The sequence below is a fragment of the Hydra viridissima genome, unplaced genomic scaffold (assembly GCF_058129835.1).
Source record: "Hydra viridissima isolate aposymbiotic clone 2 unplaced genomic scaffold, HvirCarnegie_v1 scaffold_2, whole genome shotgun sequence".
NCBI classification, from domain to species: Eukaryota; Metazoa; Cnidaria; class Hydrozoa; order Anthoathecata; family Hydridae; genus Hydra; species Hydra viridissima.
This window is the reverse complement of record NW_028324301.1, coordinates 3,905,884-3,925,745: the sequence shown is the minus strand read 5'-3', so window position 1 is coordinate 3,925,745 and position 19,862 is coordinate 3,905,884. Positions and strand designations below refer to the sequence as shown.

The following is a 19,862-nucleotide window of genomic DNA, read 5'->3' as shown; positions in this document are numbered from 1 at the left end:
CCTTATTTTGCGTAGTATTATATGGCTTGGGAAATAAGTAGCCGACTTAAATTTTATTTGCCTATGGCTTATTTCTGAATCTGTACGACTAGATAGTTGGTTTTTATTTGACAATATACGCAACTTACAGTTTGGTATAAAGTTAAAAGAACTTTATATTGTTAAAATAAAGTACCGTTTTGAAAAGAATGAGTTTTTAATATTTTTTTAATTTCTTTAAAATCCGAAGGAATTTTCCTTAAATCCAAAGTGAAGGGTTCAGCAGTGCATCGTTGAGTCTGAAATTTGCCATTGATCTTGGTATCATTTAAATTGATGACGAACGATACCATGATAATCTTACAATTATTCACGGATTCTTTTTTTTAGGTCCCAAATAACCAATCGGTTTTGTACAAAAAAAAACGACTTGCAAATCTAAAGTACAATATTTTTAGTTCACCTGCGAGTCTAAAATTTAATTCTAAGATCACATTAAATAACCAATCGGTTTTGTACAAAAAAAGCGACTTGTAAATCTAAAGTACAATGTTTTTAGTTCACCTGCGAGTCTAAAATTTAATCCTAAGATCACATTGAAAGAAATCATGGTAAATTCAAGCAGAATTTTTTATTTTTTGAACCCTAATGAACATTGATACATTCGTTATAAAAGTTTTAAAACAAAAATTATAAAAATATAATTTTGGTTTCCTTTTTCCAAATCGGAACAATCACCGCTCTCCCGAAGCTTTTTTAATAAAAGTATTTTTTCGAAATCTAAAAAATCAAATATCATTTTGTTTTAAAAAAAAAAATTATACTGAATTAGAGATATTAATTTCAGAAACAAATCTGTTAATATTTCTCCGAATTTTTCACTTTTTCTTTACATTTTTTTGTTATGGTCATAGAACTGTTTGTACCTTCTATTGGAATTTTATTGAATTGAATGAGAAGAGATTTTCGATAGTTTTGACTTTGGAAATATATGACTTAAACACTTTTAGCACCCAGTCTTCTTTAATTCAGAAGTTTTTCTTTGGAACATTTAACTTTTAATCAATAGAAGTTAAATGTTCCAAAGAAAAACTTCTGAATTAAATAGAAGTTAGAATAAGTTTTATAGCAAATTAAGAACAATTTTTATTATGGAACTTCGTTGGTGACGAGCTTGGCAAAATTTGATTGTTGTCATTGAAACAATACAAAATATGTTAATTCTTACAAAAATTAACAATTGGGAGTAGTGTATATTACCAATTATTCCAATGGAAGCTTTGGACTTCATCTCGCAAAAAAAAGAGGAGTTTTCAATTATTTTGACTGGGATTTAGAAGTACATGACTTAAGAATTAAAATATGCAAATTTATAGGATTATATATAGTTATATAATCTGAAAATGAAATGAAAATCAATGACATCGCGTTTAAGAGTGTCAAATATGCCTTTGACAACATTTGCAACGTGTTGCAGAGATTTCTCGTGCTGAAAAATTACTTTTTCATTCTTTTATCATGCTGGGGACATTAGAGGTTCAATACTCGGTTTAATTCCATCGATTGTTGTTGGTAAAATTCTCCACTGATGGTTACGTAAGGTTGGAGTAGATCATAGTAGATCACTCTGAGCTGATTACTCCAGAGGCACAGCACCAGCTTCTTGCATGAATACTGGGCGTTGCCTTTGATTTTGATGCATGGCCGAACTGACCCTACAGTTTTCTGCGTTTTGGGTCGTCGTTGTGGATCTACTTTTTGAACAACTGCTCTAAAGGCAAAAACCTTTTCGATTTTGCATTTCAAAATTTCTTTCAATTATGACTTTCAAAATTTCTTGGCTGAAATTTATACGTTACCATATTTCCTTATTTTTACACCATATAACCTTTATTTATGTTTTCTTTTCTAATTTCTTCAGTTCTATCAGCTCCACTTGAGTTCGATAGGAAACTTAATTCAATATATTTCAGGCTTGAAATCCCAGTCATTTTTCTGAAGTAAACGAAAGTCAGAGCAACTAATTAATTACAACGGGTGATAAATTAGTATTTGAATATCTATTAAGTTCTATGAAGAGTAAGAGGATATAATATCGAAAAATCACCATTTTTTAACATATAGTAACGACAACACTAACCGTAAGGAATAGTATGTAGACCAAGTTGATCCTCCCTTAAAATTCTGTCAAACTATTATTCGAATCTTCTATTTAAGTAAATTATTTAAGTATGTTAACTCTCCAGTATATCCTCCGAATATACCCTAATTAGCAAACTTAATTTATGTGATATGGAAGTATTATGAAGTAGAAGATTGTGTACAGTAGGAGGTATAACATACCAGCTATACCAACTCACTATAAGTTTAGCTGTTTCAGTGGCAGTATAAATCTAATTCATTGTTGTTAATAGGATATCCACAAGATATGGTTATGAGAATGTTGTGTCAATTCTTATAATCAAAGTAATTTCAGAAAAAACTTCAATAACTTTAAATACACCTCTGGCAGAATTGCCATCATTTATACCAGCTGTTATCAGCCGTTTTGATATATTTTATATCCTATCCATCTGTTATCAACTGTTACTATTGATATTGTTACACCATTTATATAAACACAGCTTTAGCAAAATTTTTGGTTGCAGATGAAATCAGAGAAAAAGATATATTTTTAGGATAGTATTTAAATTTTTCCACTAAAATATCGTGTAAGAAGGTGATAAATATGTGTCCAAGGGCTAAGTTTTTGATCATTTTATATTGTTTATTGCTGAGATCAGTAATCGCTTTTAATGCAAGAGCTTCATTTAACACTCATATTTAAGGGAAAGGTTTAATCCAAAGCGTCTTTAACTTTTTCTCTCTAAAATGTTAGACTTTTTTTAAAAAACTTAAGCTTTATTTTTTTCACTAGCAGCATTTGCACTTTTTGCAAAGACTAAAAATAAAGCATGATGTTCAACAGTTAGTTCTTTAGTATTTTTTCTCTTTTGCTTCGCTCTCCAATGATCTCCAGTTGTTTATGGGACTTTCCGGAAACAAAATGGGTACTTTTATTGGTCATAAGATTTTCTTGCCATTGATAATCTTTTCCTATAAATGTATCATAATTTCTACTACGTTGTTTTAGTTTTATATTTACTCTCGAAACAAATATAGCTAAAGTAACCTTTACTTTATTTATGTTTTCATTACTAGTTTCTTCAGTTCTATTTGATTTTGTTTGGTAAATCCTTCCATAATCGTAATTTACCCACTCCTTATTCACGTATATTCGAGATAAGATCTAATCTTTTCATTGTTATTGTTTTTTAGAATCGCCAATTAAGTAAAATCATACTTATATTAGAAACATTTTTTAATGCTTTATATAATTTTTCACTTTACACTATTTAACTTTAAGTGTTATTATTGCTTTGAAAGTTCTCACATTCCAGGTTTCCTAAAATATTTAAATAAATAATGTTACTTGTATATTACAGGAAATACTGAAGTTATTGAGTAAAGCTATTTCAAATATGTAGTACTTATCGAATAATAAATGATTATTCAAAATTAACAATAAACAAACTTCTAAGTAGCATGTGATAACAAAATTATGTTTCTTGAAACTACATTTGATATGTTAAAACAAGTTATACAAGTAAAAAAAAAAAAAAATCAAATTCAATAAATGAAAATGTCAATGAATCCATAAAAATCCTGTTTTCCACCATTTTCATTTGTTTTAATATAATAAACTTCAGATTTAACAGTACTGTACATACTGTAGCATAATATTAATAGTATTACGGCATTATTTGTAAATGAATTTAAGAAAAGAGAAAACAACTTAAAACCTTTACTTCTTAAGCCGTGACATTAGGGTTACTCTATTGAAATATATTTAATAAGTTTTTTTTACCAATTTTAATACGGCTTGGAAGTAATTGGATGAAATTTGTTTTAATCATCGCGAAATCCTTTAAACCCGTTCTGATTTTTTTTGTCAATGAAAAATTCAGCTAAGATTAGGTATATATTGTACGGAACCCATCGTGTGTACAGATTGGTATCAAATTATATATTTTACAGAACTCCGCATCAAACCTGTATGCTTCAGATCAGTATATATTGGTGGCAATAAATCCTGAACCTATATACTTTAATTTTATAGAATTAAAAGAGAGATATATCTGGTATATATAGATAAAAATGTTTGGAAAGTTTATGAATAAAAAGTTTTTCCATCCTGGTTCTCTTCCAAACATAAAACAAAAATGGATTCACGAGCAAAGAGCTGCTGCAAAAGAAAAGGTACAACAAGATCTTCAAGAGACTTATGAAAAAGAGCAAGAGAGTTATCAAAGTAGAATGTTATCTGCAAAAACAGATAAGGATAAAATGAAGCTAGACTTAAATTTCATGTATGACCAGCCACCTGGAATGAAGAAGTTAAATGACGAAAAAAATGAAAAAGAAGATGAGGTATGTATTATTAAAATACTTTAAAATGAAAAAAGATTTAGGTATTTTTTCTTAACATTTTACTATTTTTATTTGTATTTATTTTAATTTGTGTCTTTATAAAATATACTAGCAGGCAATTTTCATATGGCTAATAACTTACTAAATTTATTAAATTATTTTAGGAAAATTATTTAGATTTTTTGTCCTTTACAAAAAAATCTTTTTCTTTAATATAAATATTTTTTATTTTCAAATAATATGCAAGTAATTTTTACAAAGCAACTTGTAAAAAAATTTGAGGTATTATATTGAGGATCTCAGATTGTAAATAAATATATTGTACTTATGTATATGTATATGCTCAGTAGGGTATTGTGACATGATTCTTCAGGAAATGTTAATATAAGGCACTTAATTTTTTATATAAAGCTAAACTTTCAATTCATCTTAACAGTTTAATTGGTATACAAAAAAAGGAGTATTTTATTATGTTTGGCTCATGACACTCTTTGTTATTCTTATTTATCATTCCTGAAGAAACATTTTCAAGATTTAGTCTCAGAATTGTCCTTGATCTAACATTTGTCTCTGCCAATTGATTGTTTCTTCTGATCTGATTTCTGAATCTTGAATACAACAAGTTCCTTGTCACTTCTTTTAAAGATAACCTGTTTACTTATCTGCTGTAGGTTTGACCTTCAAAAGACACAATAATTTGTTTTAAATTAAGCTTTATACGAATGGCCAAGTAGCTTTTATAGCCTGATATTTTCTTTGGAAATGTTTGAATACCACCAGACTAACTTGTGTTAATATTGGTTAAGCTGTTTTGTATTAGTGAATAAAGTTAAGTTGTATTATTTTTCTCAAGAAAATTTTAAAAAAAGTTTGTTTATCAGAATAAATCTGCAGTAAATTGTGCAAGGTAGCCAGATTTCTCCTAGGTCATACTAATATGTTCCTCTTTTATCACCATTGTGTGAACTTTCCCATTATAGTCCTAAACAAAAACCTTAGACCAGTTCTTTAAACCGTTTATGCTTAAGTAGCTATATCTTCATTGAAACATGTCCTTTGCCTTTATTTTAGCATCATCTTTCTTTGACTTTCATCTGGTTTCTATCAGCTTGTTTCTTTTTTTTCTCTTTTCTTTGCATTTGGTTTCTTTTAAATCACCAAGCCCAATTTTCTTACTGGAAGTCTCCTTTTTTATAATTATCTAATTATGAAGGCCAAGCAGTTTTTCTTTGGTAGAAGACATAAACAAATCACACAAGCACCTAACTTGCAGATTTCCACATCATTGTAATACTGTGTTGGCTTTCTTTAAACATAGATTTGATGAGTACATGTAGTGATGCTTGTTAGAGAATCTAGCTAATTGCTAATTTTAAAGGTTGTCTGCATAATTTTAAAATTTTTAGCCATTGAACAGCCACCAGATTTTTTACTTAGTCTATTTGTAATAAATTAATAAAATAAAGAAATTGATTGTTAATTTTACTTTTGAAAATTTCAAGCTATATTTCACTTCTTTTTTTTTTCCAATTATATGAATTTAGTTTTGCAATAAAGTAATATAAAAATAACAGCATACAAAATCTAATTAATACAAACTTTCAGATAACATCTATTTGTAGGTATTACATTTTCCATTTCAATAAACAATCCTGAGCTGATAACAATTGATTTTCATATGGGTATAAAGAAAATGCTTAGAAAAGAAAACTTCTTAAAACAAAAAGTTGATATTTTTTAAAGTTAGGAACATTTTGTTTTTTTATGTTTTGTCTCACATTGTCTCTAAAAACAGCATTATAATAACCTTTCATTGCAGCTAATGTAAAAAAGTTTCAAATGCCATATCAAACTGTTTAAACAAAAAAAGGAAGAAAGACATCATTATTACAGTGAAAATGTTCACTAGCTGAAAGCTATAAACTTTGAATTGTTAGGTTTAACATTTTTTAAGCGAGTGGAAAATAAAATATAATAGTTGTACAAATATAAAATTGTAAACCTGATTGAATAATATATAGAAGTTACCTCAACTTAATAGATTTCAATAAATCAGGATTTTTTATATTTTTTTTTTATAAAGAAAAACATTTAATTTGCAGATAAAAAATAGGTTTCTTATATTTTATAAACGTTAATAACATAGCTGAAATGTAAAATTTTTGAATTGTTTATGATTTATAACTAATAGCTGTTTGATATATTTACTTGTTGTATATTTTTTAGGTGAAGTTTGAGTGGCAAAAACATGCTCCTCGCCCAAAATATATTAATGATTTAGGGATTGAGTGTCAAGACCAGCCTTTCGGTATTTGTGTTAGAAATATACGCTGTTTCAAATGTAAAGAATGGGGTCATCAAAATACAGATCGGGAATGTCCTCTTTTTTTTTCAAACAGTCTTGCTGAAGCAAAGATTGGTAAAGCTGCTGACAGTCTCAGGTATAGTGATCCTCTAAAGTTAGTTAAAGAAATGCGTAAACAACATGGAATTACACTAAAAAAGTCAGTTATTGGACAGGAAATAGATCCGATGATTGAGAATCAAACATTAGTTGAAAGTGATAAAGAGTGCAGTGATATTGGTAAGTCTGATATATTTTTCATCTGTTTAAGGTTTTCAACAATGAGTAAAATATGTAAAAGCTATGTTCATCAAGCAGATTTTTAAAGAAAAATTTGCTGATAGACTTTAGAACATTGACCTTCCCAAGAGTCTTAAGTAATTTTTTCACTGTCTTTTCATCAATAAGTAGTTCCAAAGTCTTTGCCATAATGTTTAAGAGTTTTTCAAGTGGAAAAAGTCTATAAAAATATTGATAAAAAATTACAATTGGATTTTTTCCAAACAGGTTTTGAATTAGCTTTAATGCTTTCTTTTAGGGGAAGACGATTTGAAATACATTGAAACACTATCCAATAAACAAAAAAAGAGGCTTTTAAAAAATTTAACAAAACTGCAAAAGAAAGCTAATAAAGAAAAACACAGAAAAAATGATTTTAATGAAGATACAAAAAGATCCGATAAAAGACAAAAAAAGAAGAGAAGTAGCAGTTCCAAGGATGATATATGGAATGAAAGAAAACGTAAATACTCATCAGAATCAGATTTTGAGCATAACAAGAAAATTAAAAGGAGTTCAGAAATCAAGCAAAAACTGAAAAAAGAGGAGATTTTCAATGATATATCAAAAATAAGCAATGATGATAAGCATCATGTTCAATCTAAGGAAAGAAAAACTCATCAAATAGCTGAAAGAGAAAAAAAACATTTATCACCAAATAAATATTTAAGAAAACATAACACAAAATCATATTCCTATAATGATCCAAAAAGGCATAGTAGTAGCGAAGATGAAATTAGTTTACAAATTTCTTTATGTCGCGGTAAACCAGCTAAGTCTAATCATAACAAGTAGCAGTTTTGTAAAATAGTAGAATTAACAACCATCTTGGACTAGCGTGGGTAATTTTACATATGAATCTGTAATCAAGTATTACAAAATTTTGCATATGCTGTAGATTTTGTTAAATCTTTCATTAAGTTATTTTTTAAAATCATTCAACTTGTTTAAAAGTGTAAATATTATGTTAACTTATTAGTCTGAAAATATTAAAGTTTATAACAATTTAAAAGTGTATTTTGATTGCTGCAATAAAAAATTCTATAGCTTGTTTTATTTGATTGTCTTTTTCATGTCCAAATACATTATGTCTAATTCATATAGACATTTATATTATAAGAAAATGCTTTTGGGTGTGAAGATGCTACAAAGATCATGCAAGGTAATTAAAAGTAGAGCCTATTGTTTCTTTTGCCTAACCATTTTTTTTTAATTGTTGAACTGGTGATGGTGCTCAGCAAAATAATATCACTGATTGATAATGCTCATAATAATAACCTTTTTAAATTATTTTAGTTTTCAAATATCCTTAGCATGAGCAAAAGGTGTTCTTCTGATTATACTGGCCCAATGGAGAAAAGTAAACAAACTTATCCATAGTTCTTTACACTGAGTAGTAAATGTCATTGTTTTAAATACTAAGTGTCAAAAATATTTTGATGTGTAGGTTTGAATATGGTTCAACTACTTGGTAGAGTTGGTCAAACACCTGTTATTCGTGGTGAAAAAGAGAAAAAGTTTGCTACTTTTGGTTTAGCAACAAACATCAATTATTCAAAGAAAAAAACTGACGGATCATCAGGTTAAACATAAGTTTTTTTTTCTAATATGAAATTTTATAGATTTTAAATTTTATAGTTTTTTAAATATAGTCTAATTAGTATCTTTTAGATATATATTTTAAATATATTCGTTTATAACATAGAGGATTATTGTTACCTGCTTGAATTTTATCTACACTTAGTTGACTTTTAACTTGAACTTCGTTTTTTTTTCAGCTATGATGTCAAAAACAGAATGGCATGACATTTGTGTTTTTCGACCTTATCTAGTAGAAAGAGTGGAACAGTATGTTGACAGAGGGTAAAATAGTACTGACTTATGAAATTGTTTTTAGTGAAAACTATAATTTTAAAGCAATCTGCAGAGGTTTCAAAATTTGGAGCCCTGAATCATCAAAATATATTCTCAAACATTTTTCAAAAAAAAAAAAAAATTTTTTTAAGATGATTTTAAAAAATTAGTTTCTTGATTTCACAGATCTCGTATCTTAGTCGTTGGCTCCATTGAATATGTTAACTATGAAAAAGCTGATGGCACCAAAGTTCAAGCAACTAGGATCGTTCCGGGTAAAAAAAAAAAATTCAAAGTTATATGTGTTTATTGTGTTTATTGTCTTATCTCTAAACAACCCCTCGTTTACTTTTTATTTTTTCCTGCCTCATTTTTTTAATTATAAAAATTTGTTTAGACGACCTTATTGTTCTTTCTGGAAAGGGAGCAGAAAATAGTTCAGATCCAGGTAAGGATTTTTACGTGAATTTGTTTAACTAATAATGTATTTGAAAGTTTTTTAGTGTGATACAAAGTTCTGTGCATGGTATACAACTTCATATCATTCTTTAATAACATAGATTTTATAACTATGAATAGTATATACTTTTTATAAATCAGTCAATTCCAAATTTATGTTATTGTTTTTTATTTGAACTCTTTAAATTTTGCATACGTCAACATTTTCTTTAAATCTCTAATAATTCCTTTGTATCTGATTGCTATTTTTAGAAATATCGAAGCCAGTAATCTAAAGCCTAAAACAAAAATAAACGCTCTTGGTGTGTAAAAAATGTGAGCGGCTATCTTATTGCTTCAATTCGTTTGATAGCTTACAATCGTAAAAGAACACTTTTTCATTCAGAGTTCAAAAAGTTACAGTAAAATTTAAACTGTGTTTTGTTGACTTTTTTATGTACGATTTTACTGTTGGTTTTTTAAAAATTTCTTTCATTTTTGTATTTTAAAAATATTTTTGCGTAATTAGTAAAGAGCAAGACATGTCTTCATGCTTTTCTTTTTTTTTTCTCTCTCTCTCATTTTTCTCTCTCATTTTTCTCCGCTTTTACGTTTATGCAAGGTATTCCAGTAAACCAACCAAAAATTCATAAAAAAGATATTTTTTTTTGTCGAAAATGTATTGCTTTGTTTAGGAACATTTTCATTTAAAAGTTAAATACGGAATAAAATTTTCACCTCTAATGCTTTACAACACAGCATATATAGCAGGTGCCCAGGGCCTGTTTTAATTGTCGACAAGTATATTTATAGTTGATAAAAAGCGTCCTAAAAAAACGATAAAAAAAAAGAGAAAGAAAACTGTGGGAATTGCAAGCGTTTGTTAGCATAATATATTTTCTTCTTATAATTTCACAAGACATTACATAAAAGTTGAAAATAACATTCAAGGAACAAGAAAAGAAAAAGAAAGATTAATTGTGCCCATAATTATGAATGTGGTCTAAGTCAAAATTTAAAAAAAAAAATGAATTTATCACTTATTTCACTCGACATGATTTTAAACTAAATATATTCAATGTAATTTTTACGATATCGTCAAAAATGAACCTTTAAAAAGTAGTTGTAATTACAACGTTATACGGAATTCATTTAGTGTTAACTATAAAAGTGGTCTAAGTCAAAAATTTAGAGAAATTATAAACAACTTGAAATGGCCTTCTTTGACGCGTTTCTGTACTGCATAATAAAACAAATGACAATCAAATTTTAATAATTACGACAATTTTATTCGGGTTTATCTAACCATAAAATATAATTAAGTTTAGCGCTTTGGAATTTATAAAATTACTGGTGGCAAGTATTTATATTTTTTAACACTATGTCGTCAGATAGCTGTTCAGGTAAGTTAATAATAACGTACTTATTATGTGAATACGTTAATTATTATTCGAATACGATGTGATCTGCAGATATTATACGACCACGTAATACTTCCAAGAAATGGAAAAGAGTGAGGCAGTTATCATAGTCAGATGAATCATATTATGAAGATTTCTATGTAAATTTAGAAACCCCAGAAATGGTGATAAGACAAGAAAAAGATAAGACAAGAAAACGGCAAGAAATGAAGGTAGTTACGCACAAAATATTAGAAAAATTAAGAGAAATAGTGGCGAAGAATACACGACAAAAAAATCAAAACTTGTGAGTGCTAAAATTTTTGAAAATAAGGATTGCTTTTGCTCAAAAAAATGTTTAGATCGCGTAGAATATAACGAAAGAAAAGTTAATTTTGATACTTTCTGGAAACTAAAAGATTCTGAAACACAGAATCTGTATCTGTGTACTACAGTTCACCAACAGTTAATAAAACAAAGGCGACCCAGAAAGTTTGAAAGACCTATGAGAAAATGCAGCTACAAGTATTTTCTGTCAAAAAATAACAAGTCAGACGTGTCGGTTTGCAGGAACTTTTTTTTAGACACCTATAAAATTTCTATAGGGCGGTTATCTCGTGCTCTGAATGCTAAAACACATGGAACTGATCGCCGTGGGAAAATTTCTGGATCTTCGCGAAAAACTGATGAAATTAAGATAAAAGCTGTACGAGAACATATTTTAAGTTTCTCAGCATATGAGAGCCACTACACCAGAGCTCGTCATGCTCCTAGTCGAAAATATTTGAGTCCTGATTTGAATATTCGTAAAATGTGTATAGTCTATATCTAGAGAAATGCGAGGAAAATAGCCAACCCTTTGTTAAGGAATGGATCTACAGGAAAACATTTAATACAGAATTTAACTTAAATTTCCATGCTCCTCGAAAAGACACATGTCAAAAATACGATTTACTGAAGGAAAAAATTGGAGCATGCAATAATGAGGAAGAGAAATACCACCTAAGAGAAAGTCATGATATACATTTACAAAATGCCGAACGAGCTAGGAACTGTCTTGCAGAGGACCAGAAAAAAGTAAAAGAAAATTCTAGGGAATATTATGGATTCTCATTCGTTTTGCAAAAGGCTCTTCCATACCCAAAACAGTCTGTTTCGTTAGCCTATAATAAGCGAAATATGTATGTATACAACTTGGGTTTCCATAATTTCCATGACGATAGTGTGAAGATGTACGTATGGGATGAAACTACAGCTTCAAGAGGTGCACGGGAAGTAGCATCATGCATTTTAGCGCATATGCAGGACATAACTACTCAAAAACGCGTAATAGCTTACAGTGATGCTTGTTCAGGCCAAAATCGGAACATTAAAGTAGCATTGACGTGGATGAAAATTGCTCAGTCATCAAATAATAATATTGAAACTGTAGACCACAAATTTTTAGTATCGGGTCATTCCTTTCTACCGAAAGACTGTGATTTTGGGTTGATAGAAATGAAAATAAAAAAAAGAAAATTACTTATACAACCCTGAGCATTATTATGAATTAATAGAAAAGTGCAGAAGAAGAAATACATTTTCGATAAAACGAATGTCGCAGCCGGAATTTATTTCAACGCAATCACTAAAAGAATCAATAACAAGAAGAGTAAAAAATACCGCGGGCGAATCTGTCTCTTGGCTACAAATTCAACGGATGAGATTCTTAAAAAATGAACCTTATAAAATGTTCTATAAAACATCTTTAGATGATTCTAAATTTCACATTTTGGATCTTTCAACTAAAAGAGTAAGACCAAAAATATACGAAAATATTAAATTACTTCAATTATACACCACCATTAGACCAGTATCGGAAGAAAAACATGAAGATATTATGAGTTTACTACCGTACATCCCTCCAGTTTTTCAGGAACATTTTAAGAATCTTAAATACTCGAAATAATGATAAAATTGGATTACTTTTTAAAAATAATTAATAAAATATTTATGAACTATTTCGTTAAAGTTGTTATTTCAAATAAAAATCACAATTTTTTTATTACTTTAAGTCAATTATTGGACATTCAGTTAATTTTGAAAATGGTCTAATTCAATTCATGCTTTAAAAACAACATTTTCCTATGAAATTCACTCAAAATTTCATATCTACAATAAATTTCCATTAATCAAATGTCGCATAATGTAAAAATATTTTTTAATTTATTCAAATGCGAATCATTAAATATCTTGAAACAAGAAATATATGACTTAGACCACTTTCATAATTATGGGCACAATTTTTTTACTGTGAAGTTAATAATCAGCATAGCGATCAAGAATCGTTCAATCTAATCCCCAGAATTACCATCAGGAAATAAAGTTAACGAATATGTACTGCACAGATAGCGAGCGCATATGAAAAATATTGTTAAAAAAATTGTTCCTACCACAACCAAAAAAGAGCTTTTTATTGTGTTTTAAACGCTTCAACGACGAAAATCCCCCACTATTGCGCATCGCATTTTTATTTCAAGTTATCGAAGATCATCTAAAGTAAAGAAATACTGCGACCAATAGTTTTTGTTTCACACACTATTTAAACAACATTAAGCTGTGCGAAATAAGGCTGAGGAGTTTCTAAAATACAGAACTTTTAAAAGATGCCTCCCAACACGACATTCTTATCCATCCCTAAATTTGACACGTCAATTTCTAATTCGCATGATGACTGTAAGATGATAAAGAGTATAGTAATATTTCTATTTAGCGTTACAATTTTTTTGCGCAATAAATGATAAGGATAAAACTTTACTCACCATTTCTTATTGTACCGAGCTTTACCGAATGCCGAATTAATAATAATTTACTTATACCGTGTAAAATTAACGATTAATTGTTTTTCTCACTCACTATGAAAAGCTCGGTAAAATCCAGATTTATATTTAATTAAAATTCTAAAATAATGAGAACACAATTGCTGAGTCATAAATTGGGTTTTACTCATTTAAATTCCAATGCTGCTTTCGAGCATATGATAGATAATAAGCTAGGGATTCTCGAAACGTTTCGGGAAAAATCAATCGAGAAAATTGTTACGTTACGATACGAGAGGTTTCGATCAGTTACGAGAGCGATTTCGAAAAATCAACTAATTTCTCGTAACATTTCGGTTACGTTACGGGAAATTCCCGGTTGTTACGAGAATCATTACGAGAACGGTTTCGAGTTTCTCGTAATGATTCTCGTAACAACCGAAACTCATTTTTCCCAAATTTTCATTTTCTCATTACGAGAATTATTTGTGTTTCGGGATATTTCGGGATATTTCGAGTTATTTCGAGTTCCCAAAATGATTTGCAAAAAATTTGATTAACCAGTTAATCAGTTGAAGGACGCATTTTTAGGACATTTGACGAGCGCAACAGCTGAATTTCGATACATATCGAGAAAATGAAAAAAATATTAATAAAAAATTTTCAATGGTCATAATTTGCTTTGAGGATGGTTTGCTTTTGCAATGTGACGTAGTTTGAAGAAGTGATGAAGTTAAAGAAATAGTCAAATCGCGAAACGTCATAGATTGTTCGGGATCGAACTCACGACTTTCTAATAACGGGACATATGCCTCAGACCGCTCGACCATTGAAACAGTCTAATAAAATTTTAAAAAAATACATTATTTAAATTATACATAGTACATTTACTTTTTAAAAAATTAACAAAAAACTGATGAATATAAATACGTTAAGAGATGAATATAAATACGTTAAAATACGTTAGCTTTTCTACTTTAATGTAAAGTAATACACTACAATAGTTATTGTAATTGTTTTCATTAAAACAATACAATAGTTATTGTAATTTTATTTCATTAAAACAATACAATAGTTCTCGAATTTTATTGTATTGTTAGAAGAAAAACAATACAATACTTATTGTAATTGTTTTTCATCACAACAATACATTACTAAAGTAAAATTTTGTTATTGTTTCTGTAATGCTTGAGTCTTCTGCGGCTGAAAATTCAGCCACTTATAGACTAAAAATTGCTTCTGCGGCTGAAAATTAACGCATGCGCAAAGTTACATCGAGATGACAAATAAATGATAACATCAAAAAAAAACTAAATTCTCAAAAGATTTTCCAATCGATAGGTCGCTCATTGTATTTTTTAAATTATCTTCAAATTCTCTTCAAATTCCTAAAAGATATCTCACAATGATATTTAAGTTAAGAAAATGAAGTAAATTAATATGAATACTTGCGCATGCGTTAATTTTCAGCCGCAGAAGCAATTTTTAGTCTATAAGTGGCTGAATTTTCAGCCGCAGAAGAATTAATCTTCTGTAATATTACGATACAATTTTATTGTATTGTAATGTGTAATTGTATTTAATTTTTACAATTACAATTACAATAGTCCTAACCCTAGTCTTGATAAGTAATATAATAAAAGACTTTAAATTGATATTTTCAACCTTTAATCGTGTTTTTTAAAAAAAGAAAACAAAATTCAGCTGTCGCGCTCGTCAAATGTCCTAAAAATGCGTACTTCAACTGATTAACTGGTTAATCAAATTTTTTGCAAATCATTTTGGGAACTCGAAATAACTCGAAATATCCCGAAATATCCCGAAACACAAATAATTCTCGTAATGAGAAAATGAAAATTTGGGAAAAATGAGTTTCGGTTGTTACGAGAATCATTACGAGAAACTCGAAACCGTTCTCGTAATGATTCTCGTAACAACCGGGACCCGATCGAAATAAATTTCTCGAAAGTTTAAAAACTTTACTCTCGTAACTCAAAAACATTTCGAGAAGAGTTCCGTTACGAGTCTCGTTTCGTAACGTATCGAAACAAAAATAGTTTCGAGAATTCCATGCTTAATAGATAATAACAAAGATTGCTGTCATTTTGTTTTCGAGTTAACCTGAAACATGGTAAATAGTTTTTAATTACATGTCGATTACTTTATTATTAGAATTTTTTGTTTTGTAGCGATTTTAAATAAGATCTAGTGTTTTCTATATTAAGTGTAATTTTGAGGTGGTAGTGTAAAAAAGAATAACTTTGTACCACTAAATTTATTAATATAATTGCAAGCCTTAGACTAGAATGTTATAAAATAAAAATTTAAAAATATTTGAATGATAAGCTTTGAAAAAATTATTAAAAAGAAAGAAAAAAAAAATCTTTTTAGGGTGTGATGAATGGGCGCTACTCGACTTTCTCCCCCCCTAATTTTATGATTGATTCTGATAGAGAATTTTATGCTGATTAAGAATCGTATAAAAACATGGGTCTCAAAATCAATGGAAAGTGCTCTAATTCGAAGTCAAAGTTGTAAAAAATCCCACTAAAAACCCTAATATTCGCCATTTTTTTTCAAAACGCTTTCATTTTTAACGAAAATTAATTACCGTTACATTGCGCAATAAACAGACCTGGTTTCCATAAGCCTTAGCATTATTATTTTAAAGTATTGTAACGAAAGTGTTATAACGAAATGAAATTAATGGAAGATTTCAAATAAAGGTTGAACGTAGAATGTGAGAATGTAGAAAAATTGATGAATAATTATTATTGTATCCTACGCTGGTTTTTTTTATTAAAAAAACGGTTTGAAGGTTACATTTTCTAAATTTTACATGTGATAGAACAACTATGTACTAAGTTTCATAAGTTCTTCTTTTAGGAAACAAAACTGTTGAATTTTTTTTTTAAATTTATTACAAAAGTACATTACTTGCAATATAGTTTATTCTCTAACAAATCAAAAAACGGCTATTTTCATAGCCACAAAAAATTGCGCAAGATAAACATACTTTAACGAATTTTTTAACTTAAAAACCATGCTATTAATGTTTTGCTTTTGTCAGCTAAAAGATCATTAACTTAGTATTTTCAAAATGGCGAATATTAGGGTTTTTAGTGGGATTTTTTACAACTTTGACTTCGAATTAGAGCACTTTCCATTGATTTTGAGACCCATGTTTTTATACGATTCTTAATCAGCATAAAATTCTCTATCAGAATCAATCATAAAATTAGGGGGGGAGAAAGTCGAGTAGCGCCTGATGAATGACTCTTTTCAAGGACCTGGAAAAGACAAAATCTGTTATTAAGCTGAGATTTTTTTACAATAGTTCATAGCGATCTATTTTCTTTTAACAAAATGACTCTTTATAACCAACTGGAGCAGGAACAGTTGATGGGAGTCATTTTTTGGACCATGTTCAGTTTATCTATCATATATTCTGTATCTTATACATAGCATGAGGTAACAGCTTCCTAGTTTTGTTGCTGATTTCATGATTCATAATCCCCTCTTAGTATTTTATAGACCATTTGATGAATAGTTTTTTTAGTACAGTCAGATTTGTCTCATAATTAATGATGATATTAAGGTAATGTGTTTTTTTACCAAGTCAAAACTATTCTCAAATATGAAAATAGAAAGATAGCAGCTAAATACGAGGAAAAAAAAGCAATAGCTATTAGATAGTTTGACTATTCTGTATCTTTTAAATGGTCTAAATCACTTTTGTTTGACAAGTTAAAGAATAATGACTTGTCTTTCAGAATTTTTGAAATATAATCCTGATAATTCTCTTGTATTGAATTCTAATTTGTGAACCACTGTATAATTTAGATTATTGTGATTATCTGAATAAAGTTATATTTGACTTCATCAAATCAATTGAAAGCAAAATACAAAACTGTTTTACAGGGAATTTTAAAAAGTTATTTTGTGTAAAGTTTTTGAAATTTTGAACTAACTCCTGAAACGCAAACCAATTCAAACATAAGCAGAACCAAATCTGCGGCCAGTGTTATAAACATATGTAATTGATGGTCATATGCTTATAAATTCCTATTTCTGTGGTAGAAAAAGACAGACAAATTATTTGAAGCACAGACATGTTTGTACCATTTCTTTGACTGCATCGGAACTCTACATAAGGTTAATAGACAATCCAATTAGTCAACCTCTCTCAAAAGCTTGTTGTATATACAATACAAGGGTGTGGTAAAATATAAATTTTAAATTTTCCATTTTTGGGGTTTAATTGGGTTCTACTGTCTTATATATGATTTACCTTTATAAGAAATAATCTGTTTATCAATGCATAACATTTCCTCATTTTTTAGTTTTAAAAAGGAGTTCTTCAACATTTTAATAATAGGTTGCACCTTGTATAACCTCCATATTCTAAGTTTATTCATGTCATTGCAATAAAAAAATTTTTCAAAGTATAACTCATTACTCCAATACATTCTGGTTGATAGCATTTGAACAATCCTCATTGCATATAAGATTCCAATAAAATTCCAAAAGAATTCCAATAAAAATTGCTGATTCCAAATAAAAATTGGTTTGGTTTGTTAGAATTCTTTTGAATTGCATATTTATTAGATTAATCAATAATAATTTTGCAATATGTGATCACTTAAAAAAGATTTCACACACTAAATAGACCCAATAATATGCACATCATCTATTTAATTATCAACTTCATCAGTATCAGTATATAAATCCCTACTCTCTATAACTTCCAGGATTTATTTTTCATCAGAGGGTACAAATCACTTTCATCTGAAATTTCTGGAATATGAACTGGAATTTTTTGTAGGAGTATGATGAAGTTTTGCTAGGTAAGCCTCCATAAAAGCATCTAACATTCATCTAAAAATGAAAATGTAATTTTTCACAAAACCCCACAAATACATTTCAAAAGTTAAAAATCATAAACATGTTGTTATTTAGTTGATTTTCCCTCCCCCCAAAATGTAAAATGTTACTTTAAAACAACAAACACTTTTTTTAGGTTTATATCTTCTTCATAAGTATAAGTTTAATCTAAATGCCTCTAAAACAGTTGTTACCTAAAAAAATAAATAGCTTTTTTTTATTTGACACATTGAAAATTTACACACTTAAAATGCTCTGTATCATAACTCTATACTAAAAAAACGATATTTTGAGTTGTCTACCTTTAGTTAAACTTTTTAAATAGCTAATATGTGGTATGTTAAATTAAAGACACACTTTACATTATAGGGTTAAATTATATACTTAAAATCTTAGTAGCAGATTACTAAAAAAAAATGTTTTTATTTTAATCATTCTTTAAAATTAGTAAACTTAAATTCAAGTTCACATGAAAATGTGATATTAATAAAAAGTAAAAACAATTTTATAAATAATCTGGTAAAGCTACAGTTAAGCGGCCTGAAATAATTTTACTATTTAGCTTTTTGCGCTCTCGTTCACAGAGACTAAAAAATCATAGAATAATTATAAAAACCGCAGTAGAAAAATATCAAAGACCTTTTTAATTTTTTTATTTTTTATTTTTATTTCAGAACTGTGTCCTTTTTATATAACTTTTTCTAATGTTATTATGTTTTTTTAATATTGTCGTTTTTTTAATATTGTCATTTGGAACTTTATATGTTATGTGTTGATTTTTTTTTTTATTAGTAAATTATTATAGTTATTTATTATAGTTAAAGAATATAGGTCAAAGTAATAATTGTTTATACAATGTTTTTTAAGAGATATGAGGCTATGAAAATAGCCGTCTAGTTTGTCAATTATAAAGGACGGGACACGCAAGATTGATATATATTATTGTATAATATACATATATGTATCCTATAATAATTTAAAATCAATCGTGCTGTACTATTTGTATTCCACTATCAAATTCCATAGCTTATTTCTTTTTTGAAATCACTCACGCCTGAAAACTATTATTCTATTTAATTGCATTCTACACACTCCGCCTTATTTTTAAAAGCTAAAAAGTAAATTTATTTTAGGCCGCTTAACTGTAGCTTTACCAATAATCTCACCTCTTTTTGGCCTAGAAACTGAAAAGTTTGATCAGCACAAAAAAATCCATGGTTTCCAAAAGACTTTGTTTTGATTTGGTTGATTTGTTCAACACAGCAGTTTACGGACAAACATTCGTTCCACGTTAAATTTCAATGCGCGAAAACTGTCCGTATGTACGGACAAAAATCCGTGAATAACGAACACATTATTTTTATAACTTTCGGATTCGTAAACTACGAACATTTATTCGTGACTCACAAACATTTA

The 19,862-nt window shown here is 28.4% G+C and overlaps 3 protein-coding genes and 1 long non-coding RNA gene across 5 annotated transcripts in view; 3 read left to right on the top strand and 1 right to left on the bottom strand.

Annotated features, from left to right (window-relative positions):
- Positions 1–3,924: 3,924 nt before the first annotated feature.
- Positions 3,925–8,126, top strand: LOC145185471 (corepressor of RBPJ and splicing regulator-like). Its single transcript, XM_080061390.2, has 3 exons — positions 3,925–4,449; positions 6,676–7,033; positions 7,332–8,126. The coding sequence occupies exons 1-3, from the start codon at positions 4,177–4,179 to the stop codon at positions 7,865–7,867; spliced, it is 1,167 nt and encodes a 388-aa protein (XP_079917516.2). The 5' UTR covers positions 3,925–4,176; the 3' UTR covers positions 7,868–8,126.
- Positions 8,112–9,915, top strand: LOC145185493 (single-stranded DNA-binding protein 1-A, mitochondrial-like). The gene is made up of 7 exons (XM_080061423.2): positions 8,112–8,234; positions 8,369–8,432; positions 8,520–8,654; positions 8,851–8,935; positions 9,113–9,201; positions 9,324–9,374; positions 9,638–9,915. Exons 1-7 carry the CDS (start codon positions 8,145–8,147, stop codon positions 9,658–9,660), a joined length of 537 nt encoding a protein of 178 aa, XP_079917549.2. The 5' UTR covers positions 8,112–8,144; the 3' UTR covers positions 9,661–9,915.
- Positions 9,916–15,627: 5,712 nt separating this feature from the next.
- LOC149891611 (uncharacterized) overlaps positions 15,628–19,862 on the top strand; it is a 37,454-nt gene continuing 33,219 nt past the window's right edge. The window contains exon 1 of one of the 2 annotated variants that reach the window (XM_090077761.1): positions 15,628–15,693. In XM_090077761.1, the coding sequence (XP_089933887.1) occupies positions 15,691–15,693 (3 nt within the window). In that variant the 5' untranslated portion in view covers positions 15,628–15,690. The remainder of the gene's footprint in view (positions 15,694–19,862) is intronic. The other variant, XM_090077760.1, reaches the window with a different exon arrangement.
- Positions 17,416–19,784, bottom strand: LOC149891614 (uncharacterized). The gene is made up of 2 exons (XR_016449909.1): positions 19,613–19,784; positions 17,416–18,440 (listed from the first exon to the last, which is right to left on the bottom strand). It is a non-coding gene; the product is annotated as an uncharacterized LOC149891614 (long non-coding RNA).

Excerpts from the sequence above, each read along its gene's own strand:
- LOC145185471 (XM_080061390.2), top strand. The coding sequence starts at position 4,177 with ATGTTTGGAAAGTTTATGAATAAAAAGTTTTTCCATCCTGGTTCTCTT. Across the intron at positions 4,450-6,675 it reads AAAATGAAAAAGAAGATGAG|GTGAAGTTTGAGTGGCAAAA; the intron begins GTATGTATTATT and ends TATATTTTTTAG. Across the intron at positions 7,034-7,331 it reads TAAAGAGTGCAGTGATATTG|GGGAAGACGATTTGAAATAC; the intron begins GTAAGTCTGATA and ends GCTTTCTTTTAG.
- LOC145185493 (XM_080061423.2), top strand. The coding sequence starts at position 8,145 with ATGTCCAAATACATTATGTCTAATTCATATAGACATTTATATTATAAG. Across the intron at positions 8,235-8,368 it reads TGCTACAAAGATCATGCAAG|TTTTCAAATATCCTTAGCAT; the intron begins GTAATTAAAAGT and ends AAATTATTTTAG. Across the intron at positions 9,202-9,323 it reads AGCAACTAGGATCGTTCCGG|ACGACCTTATTGTTCTTTCT; the intron begins GTAAAAAAAAAA and ends AAATTTGTTTAG.